This window comes from Anas platyrhynchos, chromosome 5 (assembly GCF_047663525.1).
Source record: "Anas platyrhynchos isolate ZD024472 breed Pekin duck chromosome 5, IASCAAS_PekinDuck_T2T, whole genome shotgun sequence".
Lineage (NCBI taxonomy): Eukaryota > Metazoa > Chordata > Aves > Anseriformes > Anatidae > Anas > Anas platyrhynchos.
This window is the reverse complement of record NC_092591.1, coordinates 34,918,778-34,934,205: the sequence shown is the minus strand read 5'-3', so window position 1 is coordinate 34,934,205 and position 15,428 is coordinate 34,918,778. Positions and strand designations below refer to the sequence as shown.

General features: G+C 35.1%; 1 protein-coding gene across 2 annotated transcripts in view; it reads left to right on the top strand.

Annotated features, from left to right (window-relative positions):
- UBR1 (ubiquitin protein ligase E3 component n-recognin 1) overlaps nucleotides 1–12,256 on the top strand; it is a 61,715-nt gene extending 49,459 nt beyond the window's left edge. For both annotated transcript variants that reach the window (XM_027457769.3, XM_027457768.3), the window contains exons 38-47: nucleotides 405–472; nucleotides 666–816; nucleotides 1,668–1,755; nucleotides 2,434–2,567; nucleotides 3,725–3,833; nucleotides 5,565–5,621; nucleotides 6,112–6,189; nucleotides 6,793–6,963; nucleotides 9,114–9,215; nucleotides 9,693–12,256. In XM_027457769.3, coding sequence (XP_027313570.3) covers nucleotides 405–472; nucleotides 666–816; nucleotides 1,668–1,755; nucleotides 2,434–2,567; nucleotides 3,725–3,833; nucleotides 5,565–5,621; nucleotides 6,112–6,189; nucleotides 6,793–6,963; nucleotides 9,114–9,215; nucleotides 9,693–9,834 — 1,100 coding nt within the window. In that variant the 3' untranslated portion in view covers nucleotides 9,835–12,256. The remainder of the gene's footprint in view (nucleotides 1–404; nucleotides 473–665; nucleotides 817–1,667; nucleotides 1,756–2,433; nucleotides 2,568–3,724; nucleotides 3,834–5,564; nucleotides 5,622–6,111; nucleotides 6,190–6,792; nucleotides 6,964–9,113; nucleotides 9,216–9,692) is intronic.
- The last annotated feature ends 3,172 nt before the right edge of the window (nucleotides 12,257–15,428 follow it).

Here is a 15,428-nt window from a genome sequence, read left to right as displayed (position 1 = left end):
GCTAATCTGTTTAATGTGGTGGCCTTTGTGAATCCCATTATCTAACGTGCCTTGTATTGGACAGGATGCTTAGGTGTGGTACAGGTTTTGGGATTCTGCTCAATTGCTTTAACATGGTGTTAAGGGTGAGACGAAGAAATAAATGAGAGATTTTTATCTCAGAATTTTGAAGAGATTGTCATGAAAATCTTGAGCTGCTTGGGCTCATGGAAGTTGCTAAATAGATGCAGTCAAGTAAGTGATAAGCAGTGAAATAGCTAGATACTCTCATCATTGCAGAGGCTTAGCCTCTTTTTGATGAAAACACAAGTGATTCAGGCTCTGACACCAGATTCTGATATTGCGGTTTGGTCTGAAAGAGGAAAGCGCATAACAAATATGTAATTAATATATTTATTTTGTAGTTCTTCTACCAAACTTTAAAATGGAAGACACTCCATCCCTCTTAGAAGTAGATATGTTCCACGTTTTGGTAAGTAGGTTTATGTTATTCTTCATATTAATACACTTTTTTAGAGTTTAGATTTCTGTGTAATTTTACTATTTCATTTACAAATGAAATGTAACCATATAGTGGGAATGTAAGTTATAATAATTCATATTACCCGTGTAATTATTACCAAATTTTTGTTACTTCAATATTTACTTCTTCCCTTTCACTGTAGGTGGGAGTTGTGTTATCATTTCCATCTTTATACTGGGAGGATGCTGTAGACTTGCAACCTTCATCAATTAGTTCAGCCTATAACCACCTCTACCTCTTCCATCTGACTACGCTAGCACATATAACACAAATCGTTATCTCTTCAGCAAAAGGTAGGGGTGTATTTGGGTTGTATTATTTTAGCATTTTACAAAATTTCTTAAAAATAATAGATAAACATATTGATAGCAACTACTGGTGTCTTCCAAATATGAACTTTCTCAGAATAGATGACATTTAGTCCTAGGTAGAAATAACTTCTTGTTTAAAAAAAGTAGCTCTATCATTTTCAGAGCATTTTATTATATCATTTGTGTGTTTTGCAGAAGAAAACAGAATACTTACACGTTAGTGCTTGATCAAGTCAGTCGTGTAGGCAGCTTCCTATACCCTTTGCTCCTTGTAGAAGAAACAAAGCACTACCCCGGGAGCAGCAGTCTGAGCTGCACATTGAGAACTAGCATGGATTTTGGAACTATACTTTCCTTTACCCTTCAACCTATTTAATACCCACATCCAAAGTATGGAATCTTCTATAATAATAAAGAGGAATTTCACATTTCTCTATATTTCATATTACTGTTAAATACTGTCGGTAACCTACAGTTAGTCCTAGCTACAATTTCCCTTTTTCTTGAACATGACAGGACAAAAAAAAGAAAGCAAAAAATGAAACAATTTCCTGTAACTTAATCCATATAGGACAATAACTTCAGAAGATCATGGGAAGGAAGCAGTGTTTACATGAGGCTGAGCAGAGGGGCACTAATCAATATTATTCTTGATAGCATGCAGTTTTAGGAGAACGCTTCTTAGGTTAAAAACAACAAATAGTAAAGAATTAAGCAAAATAAAGTGGAAACATTTCTGTAATACAACTGAAAAAAAAAAGATGTCAGATTATATAAAATGAGATGTGTGTCACAAATGAAGTGCGTTTACAGTGTGATTTATCTTTGTGCAGAATCCCCTACAGCTCGATCACATGACAACAGTGAAGAGGCATGTTCTGCTCAGTCTTTCTGTAGAGAGGTTTGCCAGTACACTAGTGGGTAAGTAGCAGTTCAGTTATAGTATTGTGTTTTCTAGAAACACCCTAGGCAATAACTTGTAAGCAACAGAGAAAATTCTTAGTCTTAAGGATGAAAAATTACCTACATCCATTCTGGAGGGTAATGCAATCACAAACTGTGTAAGGTAAAGTAGGGGGAGGTTATTTTTTTGGCTTTGAATTTTTTAGATTTCTGTTACAGATTTTCCTTTCAAGCAGAAGAAAATAATTCCACTATAAAAGGAAGGGTGAATAGTGTACAGCTAAACAAAATTACTTATTTGCTTGAGCATTAGTGCCTTTCCTACCAGACCTTCTATGGTTATAGCTACAGGCTCTTGAGTGGTTTGTTATCTAGATGACAAAATAAGCTAGAAAATGCGGGTGCACCCTCTACAAATTCTGCTTTGATTTATTTTTGTGGAATCTGTGTATGTTTTGGGATGGAAGGAATGCTAAAGATGATCTAATTGCAACCCCCAAAGGCTAGTTGCAAAAATGTTTTTATAGGATTGACAATGCTGTCACATGTCTAAAAGTTTAAGTTTAAATTTAAAATTTGGTATTTAAGTAATAGGAGTAATTTTTCACATGCACGATAGTTGCTGTGCATTTTGGAAAAACAGGTTACCAAATACAGAATTAATTACTGCAGATATTTCTCATTTGTGTATTACAGTTGCTTTAGTCAGGATATTCCAGGCTGGCTTGTATGGGATTGTGTTAAAAAAGGCATCATGCCTTACCTTCGTTGCGCTGCTTTATTTTTTCATTATTTGCTGGGAGTGTCTCCGCCTGAGGAGCTACAACAAGGTAAATATGAGAAAGCAAATGTATCTATATCCTGAAGTTGTTTACTCTTCTCCTGGAGTAATGGGGTTTTAAAATGTTCATGATAACAACAGCTAATACATTAAGACTTGGAAAGAAAAGGAAATACTTATTTGTATAGGAAGGGACAGGTATGAGAAGTTTGGTGGTCTAAACCTCTTTTTTTGCATGGAAAAGAGCTAATTCTGAGTGTGTGCAAATACATGAATTATCAATGATGTATAGGTAGTATTTGTGGATACAAAGACAGTAAGGGTCATTTATCTGAGAAATAGCCTCGAGTATATTAAAAAAGAAAAGAAAACCTTGTTCAGTTGCTAATGTTGGTAAATATTAAGACAGATGTAGCAAAATAAAGCCTTGTAGAAATAAAGCATGTTGTAGAGCTTTAACGTCTTCCTTAAATAATTCTAATTCATTATAGATACTAAAACAAAAACTTTTTTTTTGTCAAAATGCAGGGAAAAACAGAATCATCAACTGCTTGGACAGGATGACCCAAACTGTTATAAACAACTGAGACACAATGTAGTCTTAATTTATATAAACTGAACTAAATTTGAGTTTGATTAGGATATGCAAGTTAAAATCTCTGCGCTTTGGGATATGATCTTGTCATTACTGTCAGTCTGGAATTTTCCTTCTGTAGGAAGCATTCTCTCTGGTGAAGCCACAGTTCCGTTTTCTGCAGCTAAAAGCCAATAAATAACCACTCAGCAAACTATTAACCTTGCACAACTTTGTGTGTGTTAACATTAACTTGATCATAGCAAAATTAAATATCATTGCAGGCCCAAAGTATAGTGAAAAGATAAAATATGATAAATAGGGAAATCTGCTGTACCAACATCTTATATATATTACGCAGTGAAATGGAGTTTAAGCAAGGAATTCTGTTTTAATTATGACTTATTCATGACTTAATATAATAACGATCAATTTATTAACAAATGTAAAGCAGATATTCAGGCCCTGATTAAGTCAATGGAGTATCAGACAATTATACTGTCTAAGGAGCTATGTTCTGGCTGGGAGATGGGTATTCAATGGAAGAAGAATCACAAGAACTGTAGTTTGAGTGAAGTATTCAGCAGTGTGGAAACATTTTAACAATTGCTCATGTATTTTTTCTCTTGCAGTTTCTGAAGAAGGGCAGTTCAAGGCACTTTGTAGTTACCTTTCCCTACCCACCAATTTATTTCTGCTCTTCCAGGAATACTGGGACACTGTAAATCCACTGCTTCAAAGGTACTAATTGAGAATGGGCAGGCCATGTTTCTGCAGTGTAATGGCTTTGTGGGAATCAGGTCAAATTTCTTAATAATCAAGCTCAAGTTCATATTAGAGTTGTAAATGTTTGTTTGATGTGCATAGGTATACTGAATTTTTGAAAGTACTTAAACATAAAACATTATACATTTCTCTAGTAATTTAAACATTAAATTACCATAGACTACAGAACTACTGTTTGCAGACATGAGTGAAATTGGTTCATGTACAGAGAAGTTACCATAAATCTTTGTGTTTGGTGTACCATTTGCTGTTTTTTGGTCCATTTTTGTCAATAGCAAAACTGCTGATTACATGACCTATGAAATGAAATTTTATAGCCTTCCACATGAGGTTTTGTACTTTGTTGTCATTGGATTTCCAAAATAAACTGATGACCATAGAAATTATCTTAATGGTTAAAAGGTGCAATTTTAGTATGTACATTGCAATCTGACAGTAAGGAGATAATTGCTAAAATTCTATATTCAGAAACCCAAGTTAAAATAAACAACTACCCACCACCCCCCAGCCTTCATCTCCGAGAATAATAGAATAATCCTGCTTTATTGTTTTGGAAAATGTCTTCATGTATTTACTGTGACTGTTTTAGCACATGGTAACATTAATTATTATTCTTGATTCTTGTCAGAATTCCCTAGCTTACATTAGCTTTTTGGGTTTTTGCCTCTGTTCTGCTTTGTTGCCTAGCTTCCCTCAATTAGCTGCCTTAAATAGCTTCCTACATAGAAGTTTGCTATAATTGCATTTGTAGTGTGTACAACTAATTATAAATTAATAGCATGTTAGCAAGTGTATTATTAAATAAGTTTGTCTTAAGTTCCTACATGTCTGCACAAAAACATCACAGATCTTGTAAGGGAGCACAGATCTCTTGCAGGTTCTTGTGAATGTTAGAAAGAGAATGCTAGAGGCAGGGCTAACAAATGCATCAGTGTTCCCAGCCAAAAACAGGTTTTGAGTGAGAAACCACCTATTTTATGTAATACTAACAGTTTTCAAGCCGTCCTGTGATTTCCCCTATATTTTCTGAAGGAATCTTATTTCAGAAGACTAAGATAAACAGTTGTTGAGAAGTGTGCTAGATGAAGATGCTAGATTGACCATCTCTTACAGTTCTCTTTGCTTTCTCATGTTTTATAGAAATAATATATTTTAGCTACCAATTCCTCTGTTTTGTAACTTGCCAACGTCTATTTTTTTTTGTTAGATTTGTTTGGTCATTCTAAGCAAGAACATTAAAAAAAAAATCTCTAAATAATGCATTGTAAAATAATCATTGGGTAATGGTTATTAAATAAAATATACTGACTACTAAGAAAACATTTGATATTATACTGTATATTCCAAGAGGAGCTATGTACTGTAGCCCATGTTTACTTCATGAGAACTCTATGTCAATACACCAATAAGGACTGCTCGCATTTGTAACTCAACTGAGTTTTAATATGCAAGGAAATACTGATCATTTTAAGCATTGTGTTTTTCATGTAGTTTTTTTCTTTTGCAAGCAAACTTAAAATATTCTTTTCCTGAAGCAAAACTGCAATGAGCAGCAGGTTTTCCTTGCAAAGTTTAAGCTAAACTATGGACATGTTATCTATGCTCTGTTCTTCGTAGTTTAGTTTATGGATACCAACGTTGTATTATTATCATACACCGTTTTCTACAAATGTTTGTTTGAAATAGGTGGTGTGCTGACCCAGTGGTGCTAAGTTGTTTGAAGGGGAAAAGCATTGCAATAAGGTTAGTGGTTTTTTTCTTCCTTTGTTTTTGACTTAAAACTGTTCAAAGAATTAAGTGCTTGTTTGTGAGCAAGTTAGCAGTACTTCTGTTCTTTCTCATGCTGTGCTACCAAAAGTCATTTCTCTTTAAGTGGCTTTATATTATTCCTCACACAGTGAATTTTCATCAACAATGTACAGCATTCTGTTAACTAAGTTATATAGCTTTCTTTAATGAAAAAGAAAAGCTAACTGAAACTTGAAATTTCTGTGTATATATGTGTTAAATATGCAATTTAATTTTGTCATCTTTGCTGAAATTGCTGGGATGTACAAATGGTGAAGCTCCTATGTGAAGACTCATTTGGGCTTCTAGGACTGAAGAGCTGTTCTGGAACTCAAGCTTTTGGTACATTCTGCAAAATTCTGAACAGGATAGTGATTTATAGCTGTTGATTATGTTTTTTCTTTTGCTGTGATAATTTTTCTTGTAATCTTTTTTACTTACACAGATACCCTAGGAAAAGAAATAGTTTAATAGAGCTTCCTGAAGACTATAGCTGCCTTCTGAATCAAGCATCTCAGTTTAGGTAAGATTTGCTGTATTTAGTTGTCTTGCTGGGAGTTTTGTCATTTTGATGTTTGTGTAGTTAATGTAACTGCTGTTAAAACTGTATATAGAAATGATTTTGTGGAAATTAAGGCAGTGTTATGGTTATACTGGTCCATACCGTAATAAGTGTTTTAAGTCTGCTGTACAACATCTTGCTAAATGAAGTCCCTTGTGTTTGGTAGAGTAACACATCAAATTATTGTACCTTAATCTGCTGATCATTTTTCACCAGTGCAATGTAGGTTTGATTTGGCCCATAAACCTGAAAAGTATCGTTGCACTAGACACAAGAAGCCCAGCAGGTTAACACTGTTTTATGCCAGGAAGAGTGGATCAGGATAATTCAGATGAGGAGGGACTTAGCAGATCATCTAGTCCAATGTCCTGCTTGTAGGAGGTATTTTGCAGCTGAAATCTTTGAAGCAATGTAAAAACAGAGCCAGAGAAAGCAGATATGTGAAACATGGTTATGACATAGTATATGTCTTACGTGTGACTTTTTTTTAGGAACATTATTGATTGTTAGCTTTTCTTTGGAAGATAAATTCCTGAATTAACATTCTGGTTATGCTTTATCTAGATGCCCACGGTCTTCTGATGATGAACAAAAACATCCAGTATTATGTTTGTTCTGTGGGGCTATGTTGTGTTCCCAGAATACTTGCTGTCAAGAGCTTGTGAATGGGGAGGAGTTGGGAGCCTGCACGTCTCATGCTCTTCAATGTGGAGCTGGAGTCTGTATGTTTCTCAAGTAAGTAGCTAGCTAGAATTTAACTTATTAACGAATAAAAGGAAATATTTGAAGGTTAAAAAACCACAACAGTGTCAAAGCACTTGACTTGTCTGAGGTGAAAAAACATTGCTTTGACGTAAAATGCAGCATACCAAAAAGTTATACCGCTGCTGGGAGTTGTTGTGTGTTCCCTAGGTTCTGAGTCAGATCATATACTTTATAGAAAGAATATACAGTTCCAGGTATAAAACCAGTATGCCTGTTTTCCAGGTGATGTGTCTAGTTTATCCTGCATGGTTTAGTTGGGCTAGAATTTTCCAAGTATATTGGAATTGCACATACCATTCCCTTAAACTGGGATTTTCAAATGAACAGTTCTATGAATTTAGTATCTAGAGATTATCTTCTGTGATTAAAACCAGTCTATTTTTAATACATGTTTTTCTTTTTACTACTTAATGTGAAAGAAAGAACTGATCTTTATCTAGTTACTTTGTTCTTAGTTCACAAAATGGTTGAATTTCTACTTCAGCATAGGATTAGTTTCAAGTATATCAGGAGCTATGTGGAGCTTCTGTGTGTTTAGAGGATTATGTATTGTAAAGTTTTTAATAATGAGATTAAATGGAAACTGGGGACTTAGAATCAGAAGATCATAATTATGGTATTATCTTCCACAGGAAATAACTGTAATTCGTGCCTGTTCTTTAAGGCTGTGTAAGTTTAAATTACACTGTAAACACAGGCTCAAAGTTCTAGGATTGATATTTTTTCAGCAGTCTTTATCTGTCAAGCCTACTCTACTCTTCTCTTGATTGAGGTGTCAGAGGCAAAACATCTGGGACTCTTACTTATTACTTATTTTTCTCCACACTTCAAGGACCCTCAATAGGAATAGCAATCCAGAGGCCTGTAAGTTGGCAAAACCAGAATATCTTTGTAGCTTGAGCTTAGTATTGTCCTTCACAATGTAATCAGAGAGAGAGTTACTGTAAATTGACTTTTTTCTCATTCTATTACTTCTGAAATATAGGCTTGTGCACACATACAGCTGTAAATGGAGGGAAGTACATTCTTAAGACTGGCAAGCTAATCAGTTGAATAGTGTTTGGTATGTTTCTTGTGTGACTCATGGCTGCTTAAGATAACCACAGAAGTGACTGTAACAAGAAAATTCAAGTAGAGTCATGAAGTAGCTAAGCACCCAAGCCCAAAGTAGGTGTATTTAGGTACATACCTGCTGTAAACTCTGAAGTTTTCCATAGCATCTGGAATTGCTAGCACAGGCAAATCGCTGTAATGGGATGTTTGTTTTGGACTGGAGTTGTTTTGTGCCTTGGAGGGTCGATAAATCCTTTGTGGATCTAGACCAGAGCAATGCAGTGTTCAAAATGGAATGCATGCCTTTGGGATATTCTTCAGTTACCTGAACTGGTTCTGGTATGGAAAACTATCTAGCTCCAATAATTTCAGGAGCTTTGTACAGGTTAATTCACTGTTTTCCTTACCAAGAGCAGGACTTCTACTGCCTGAAGATTGCTTCTGGTACCTATTATAATTCTCATCCCATTACCCTACAATGTAGTAGGGAGTGTAGATATGTAGATACTGCCTCATAACTCAGTAAAGACCTGTGGAAATAAGGTCCCGTTATGGCTATCCTCACGTTACATAATAAGCTTGATGTTTCCTCCTTTTATTAAACTCTTAAGTGCTAACAAGGATTATATATGTTTAACTTAAATCAATTTTAAAAATTGACTTGTAGTGATAGGTAAGTCTCCTTGCTGTTGGTATTGAGACACTAGTTTAGATCTGGTTTAGCTCTACTTAAGCTAAAGATAATCCATGCTATTTAATCTATTGTAACTCATACTATTCAACTACTAGGTAAAATAACTCTACTAGGGATTGTATGCAACAGGGAATTTGTTGCAAAGCTACAGGGATAATAAATCCATGCTTACATCATGTATGAAGTCGGAAATAATTACATGTGGTATTTAACAAGGAGTTGATGCAAAGTAACTTGTAAAAATCCTAGCTAATTGAATCTACTATTGATTTAGATCCTACCTAAGCTATCAAAAGTTGTAGCTTATAGAAAAATACTGTAAATTTCTGGCAATGTTGAAGATTTATTTTAAATGAAGCTATTTTTCCTTAAGAATCAGGGAGTGCAAAGTTGTCCTCATAGAAGGTAAAACCAGGGGTTGCTTATATCCTGCTCCCTACTTGGATGAATATGGAGAAACAGATCCAGGACTGAAGTAAGTAAATATTTAGCCTTCCTGATTTCTTCATTTCTGTTTTGGTGTCTGTCTTATACCTATTAGGCACCATGTTCTTCCTGCTAACATGTGGAGCACAAATACGTATCTTTGTCTGGTGAACTTGTTTAACTTCAAAATCCTGATGATAGTTTCTAGTCAGGAATGGGTCATTAGTAGTGGAAAAATCTACTTGGTTCTGTTAAATTTTCTTAATTTTCACAAGAATACTTTCTATACTTTTAATCTGAAATTTGCAACTGCCATTACTAAAATGTTGTCTTGGAAATTACAGTCACTGTTCGTTGCATGTGAAACTTTTTTTTACCAGTAGACCTGTTGGAGTTTCTGTTCATACAATTATTTAATTTTTACTGTCTGTTGTTACTACCATTAATGCTAGACTATTCATGGAATAGTTTGTTAGTTGATATTCTGATATGCTTATTCATATATTCTCCCTTTCCTTCTATGAAGAAGAGGCAATCCCCTGCACCTATGTCGGGAGCGTTACCGGAAGCTCCATCTGCTGTGGCAGCAACACTGCATCATAGAGGAGATTGCCAGGAGCCAAGAAACAAACCAGATCTTCTTTGGATTCAATTGGCAACTGCTTTGAGTCTCCTGATTTTAGGGAAATCTCTTACCTTTGGCAGTGCTTTGGAAAAGGAAAGAAGAGTGGCAGTAAATAATCTACTCTAAAGTGGATACTGTAGTTCAGACACAACAGATGAATTCTCTAGGTTTGATGTAGTACTGATACATTGAAACAGAATTTCATGTCATATGTCTTGCTCTTTTTTTCCCCCCCAAAAAGCCACCTTGTATAATTATTATTTGAACATTCAGGTCCAGAAATATTTTCACTTCTTTGACAAGTTGTAATTGTTTCACATGTTTTGATGAGGACGCCTTCCCAAACCTTGTGCTTCAGGGCACACACATTCTTTTCTTGCCTCAAGAGTATACTTTTAAATGATATTGTTAAGGAAAAAGTTGCTTTACTTTCTTTCTGCGTTTTTTTCCACGCTTACTGGAACTTTTTAATAAGTCAAGATCTGTGGCATAATGTTGGGGTGGAAGTGGTGCCAGGTCTGTAGTAATCTGTAGCAACAGGTACAGCAAACATGAAGCTGTGCAGAAAAAGCCTGCATTCTGCTATATCCTGGGATTTAATGAAGAGTTTATTAAAGAAAACTCTTCAAAGGAGAAGTGTGCATAGAAAGTGCATGGGGGAATTACCATCTTGCTTGTTGCATCAAAAATAAAGTCTGTGCTTTTCGCATTGCCAGAACTGCACTTTATCTAATGAATTTGTCCTCTATTAATGTTGTATATCCTAAGAGGTTAGAGCTACACTGTTTGGTTATGTTGTGATTAGTTTTACTTCTTTTAGTTTGTCCCCTGAGGTTTTCCCTGAGAGACAAGCAAGAAAATATTGTTAGGTAGTTGTAGTATATCTCTGCAAGTTATACAGGAGCCAGAGACTTCAACAGACTAAATCTTCAAAACTATCACTAGACTAAAATCAAGTCCCTAAACCAGCAAATTTAAGAATTGGGAATAAGTTTGCCCATGTTTGGGGAATTTACCACCTTTCATACTCTTGTCACAATTGGAGTCCTATTTGCATAAATGAATGTGTTTTGGGGGTCATGTTCAGTGGTTCAGTGCTAGTTAGAGCAGAAAAGAAAAAGAAGGTTGCTAAGTTGTCCCTTTTCCCTTTGGTAGTTATTAATACATTGTGATTGAACTCTCTCAATACTATGTGAATCTATTTCAGTTCTAATTGTTTGTTATTCTGTTTTCTGAATTTCAACTATAATATACTTGAGGGAATTTGTAAGGCGATGGGTGTAAATGCTTTCCTAGGATATCCCGTTTGTGTCCAAGCTTGAAGTTATCAGTGCTCTAAATTTCCCCTCCCTTTGCTATTTGGATTTTTTGTGTAAGTTAATAAGGCTCACAAGGGGAGGTTTTCAAATTAATAACTGAGAATGTGTCTTTCTGTGATTTTTTTTCTTACTGGCTATACGAGAGTAGAATCACAAATTAATGAGTTAGATATAAATATAGCTGTTCTCCTTGTTTCTTAAAGCTTTTAGAGTACATGTGAGTGCACTGAGCAGTACCAGAACTCTCCTGAAAATGGAATACAGATGGACTCAAACTTTGTTCTGTTTTCAAACACTTGTTAAAAATAACTTTCTCTGTAATCCTTCCCTGGTGATACAAATAGTTGGCTTCAGTATGTTTTCCAGGTTTTGTTTTCTTGCAGTTAAGACCATTCTCCTTATTTTGACTTTTTTTTTTAAACCTGAATATACAATTCTTTAAAGACAAACATCAGTTCTGTATACATAGTGAATTTAGAAAAGCAATTGTGATGAAGACTTGCATGCACTGGAGATTTCTAAGGTCATCAAAACACTTCTTACCAAGAAAATCATTTTAAAACTAGCAAATGTATGTCTCATTGATACCAAAACTGTATTCACTTTTTCCCCTCTGATATTTACCCTTTCATTTATCAAAAACTTTGAGTTACCTTGCACTTCACTGATACAAAAATCTGATATATATGTGGTAAGATCACTCTTACTTTGATTTGTCTGAACTATAATATATTTATAAGGACATGAGTTGGTTTGATCAGGTGAGCTCCTGTTTAAAGCTCTAGAAATATCTTTGTATCTGAAGAAGTGAGAGGAAGGGGCAAAGTTGCATCTCTCTGTATGTTTGCACATACTAATGAGCAAATGGGCTCCGTGCCATTCACTGACTAGTGTGGTCATCTTTCATTTCATAAATTACTATGCAGTTTTGTTCACTGTGAGTATAATCTGTATTTAGTGATCGCAAGATGCTTATGCCACTGATTTCCGTTCCATCCAAGCTGACAGAAGAAATTTGATAATGCACATACTGGTATCTTTAATTGCAAAAATGTAAATTTGAAACTTGTATAATGTTCTTGTGCTTTTGAAATAAAATATCTTGTATATGTATATTTAAAAAAGGAAATAAAGTAACTTCTCTTAGATTATTCAATTTTTATTTGGAGACACTTTGACACTTCACAGCTGATCTAACAGGAGCGTTATAGCAGGGTCAGCATGGAAAAAGGGAAGAGTTATTAAATGACTAGTAAAACCATATGAGTTATCACTGTAGTCCATATCATCATTGTACCAGTGAGTACTAGTGGAATGATTTTTCTAATTTAAATAAATATTCCACTTGAAACTTGTCCTAGTATTTCAAAGATGCAGCCTCCTGCAGTGTCTCTCTGTTTTTAAAAGAAGTCTTCAGTACATAATGCAATATTCAGATGGCCTTTTACTGATTGGTTAGTGATTCTGGTTTCATAGCTTCTCAAAGACAAACTTGCTGCATAGTCTGGCAGATACTTAACTTCTTGAAAGTAGAAGTTTGTATTTTGTCTAGTGTTCTGTGTGATACATATGGAGAAAAAAAGCTTTAGTCCAGTGCTACACAGACAGACAAAATCTTACATGTAAGAGGTAAGAAGTACTGGGTAATTCTGTATTTTAAAAGCTGCTGGCTGGTATTTCTTTTGTTGTAGCTTCAGGCACCATTAAGCTTGCAGTGTTTGAGTATTAATTCTGTTGCTCTCTGTGCTTCTTCTTAATTTTTAGGAATTAACCCCTGAAAAGCTCAAAGGTAGGTGAAGTATACTAGCAGAACTGTTCTGAAAAAAAATTCAAACAAGAAGCACATTAGTTAAGAAAAAAGAAAAGCCACAACACCATTTCTCTAAAAGATTCTTAGAGAATTAAGAGAACTATTAAAATTATGTGTAGGAAGATTTCAGCCATCATGCGCTTTCATCAGAGATGAAGGTTGTTCCATTTCTGTGGCACAATCCTAATAAATTTTAATTATTTTTTTATCCATGTTTAGCAGACAGAGGCTAAGTTTTTTTTTTTTTTTTTTTTTGATACAGAAAACAAATGGACAACAATGAAAATTGACTCCTGCATAAGTCTCTTGAATCCAGTCATTTCTAGTCCTAGCTACATCTCTCTAAGCTTGTATTGTTGAAAGTGTAGATTAAAGAGGAGCTGTCATGGAACATTGCAAGAGAGGGCAAGCTGAAACTTAGAGGGATTATATGCATTATTCATTGCAATGGTGAGTAAGAGGAGAGGTCAGGTATGAGGTTAAATTGAAACATCAAAACTTGAGTTTGCTCTTGAGTACAATGCCAAGAAAAACAAGACTCTAGTTTGTATAACTACAGGTTGTTAAACAACTTCGAATCTATTAGACTTCAGAGGTTTCTGGGAATCATGTTTGAATGAATGAGCCTGCATAACACATTTTGAAGTAGGTACTGGGGCTGTGAATTTGATGAATATTTCAAGTCCTTGCTTTATCTGTGAGGAGCTGTGGCTGGGCTTTTTCAGCAGACTACAGAATATAACATATCCATTCTCCTAAAAATACCTGAAATGCAATAGAAACGTAGTAGAAATGCTCTTTAGGTACAGGTATTGAGAGAGTCTAGCGCTTGGAGAAAGACCATCCCAATCCACCTTAACTTCTGCTTGGAGGTTTTGCTGAACATACTGTGGCAGCCTGAGAAATCCATCATAGATGATATAAAAAAAAAAAAGACTCCAAACCTCTTTCATCCACTTTTTCTTTCTGTGAGTCATGCTTTTATGAGAAGTTACAAAACCTAAGTATTTCTGTCTTGTGATATTTTCCCTATTCAGACTTACATGGAACTTCCCTGGGCAGTTGAATTTACCCAGACAGACTGTGCACAACAGAGTGACTCCAGGCAGTCTACCTCTGTTACTTGGCATGCGGGAGCAGAGCAGGACAAGAGCATCCATTTAAGTGATAGTCTCCTCATAGCAAATAAGGACTCTACCTAGGTTACGTGAGCTTCATGCCTCTATGATTCTTGTCTAAACTACAGACTTCCCTATGCAGAGTCTAAACTGTTGCCACAGCTGGAAACTGATAGCAGCAAATGTGTACCAAATAATTTGTCAGATTTTAAATATCATGGATTGTGTTGTAGACAACTGTATGATCCATATACCAGTTAAAAAAACAGTTTGCAGAAGGGAGGCTTCCAGCTTTTAAGGAAATGTACTGTTTTCATTTACTTTGATACAATGAAATTCTAAATACGCTGCATTCATATATTATTCATTATATTTTTTTATGATCAATGTAAAGCAAGCGTCTTCACTGATAATCAAAGCTTTAAGGGAGCATCGTAACTGCAATTTCTACAGGAACTGTCATAGTGTTTTCACCAGAAACTGAACGTATTTCTTATGAAGAAATTCATAAAGATGATAGTTTTATATAGAGGTGAGTTCCTTGCTGTGGAAATTGCTGGAGCTTGTTGCACAAATGTATTGTTATTATTTCTGACTGGATTAAGCATTGATAACAAATAGGATAAGAAGTGTCCCACAAATCGTATTTATTTCTGTATCTGAGCAGATGCTTCGGCTTACAGGCTTTGCTTGCTAATGCCATCTTTGTCTTTATAAACTGCAGAGAATTAAAGACAGAGTCTGTGCTGCTACCTGAGTTTATTTTCTGGATACAGTGGCTGTAATTTTAAACACTCCAGGAAACCCAAATGATTATGACAGCTGCTATAAAGCAAGTTAGATATTTAGCATGCACTTTTGCTGAGGAAAATGATACATAGAAAGCAAAGAAGAAAGCACTTATTTTAGCACTTATATTGAAGTAACAATAATCAGTCAATATTGCTGAGGTTTTCAAATTGATAGATTTAATTTGTCTTCAGTTCTGTGAAATGAGCTGTTATCCTTTCATAATACATCTGTGTCTGTGGACTCTAAATACCTAGGCAGCATAGAAATGAGCAGTCTAATGTCTAAGTAATTACTAGTAATAATCAGTAATAAGACAGCAACTGTTCCCTGTGAAATACATCCTGATACTCAGTTAATTTCATAAATTTTCATACAGCCAGTCATTTCATCAGCTTTTGCAGTTCTCTGAGAGAGAAAGGTTAACGTAGCAAATATTACTTAGTTTTTTATTGTAAAATGTGTTCTCTTCATATGAAAGTAAATGTGTGTGGACCAGGGGAGATGTGTAGCCAGGTATTTATACCACTGCTGTTCATGCTAATGTGTTACAGCACTTGCTGCATTAAATGTGTCATTTTATAGAGATACTCAGTCTAGA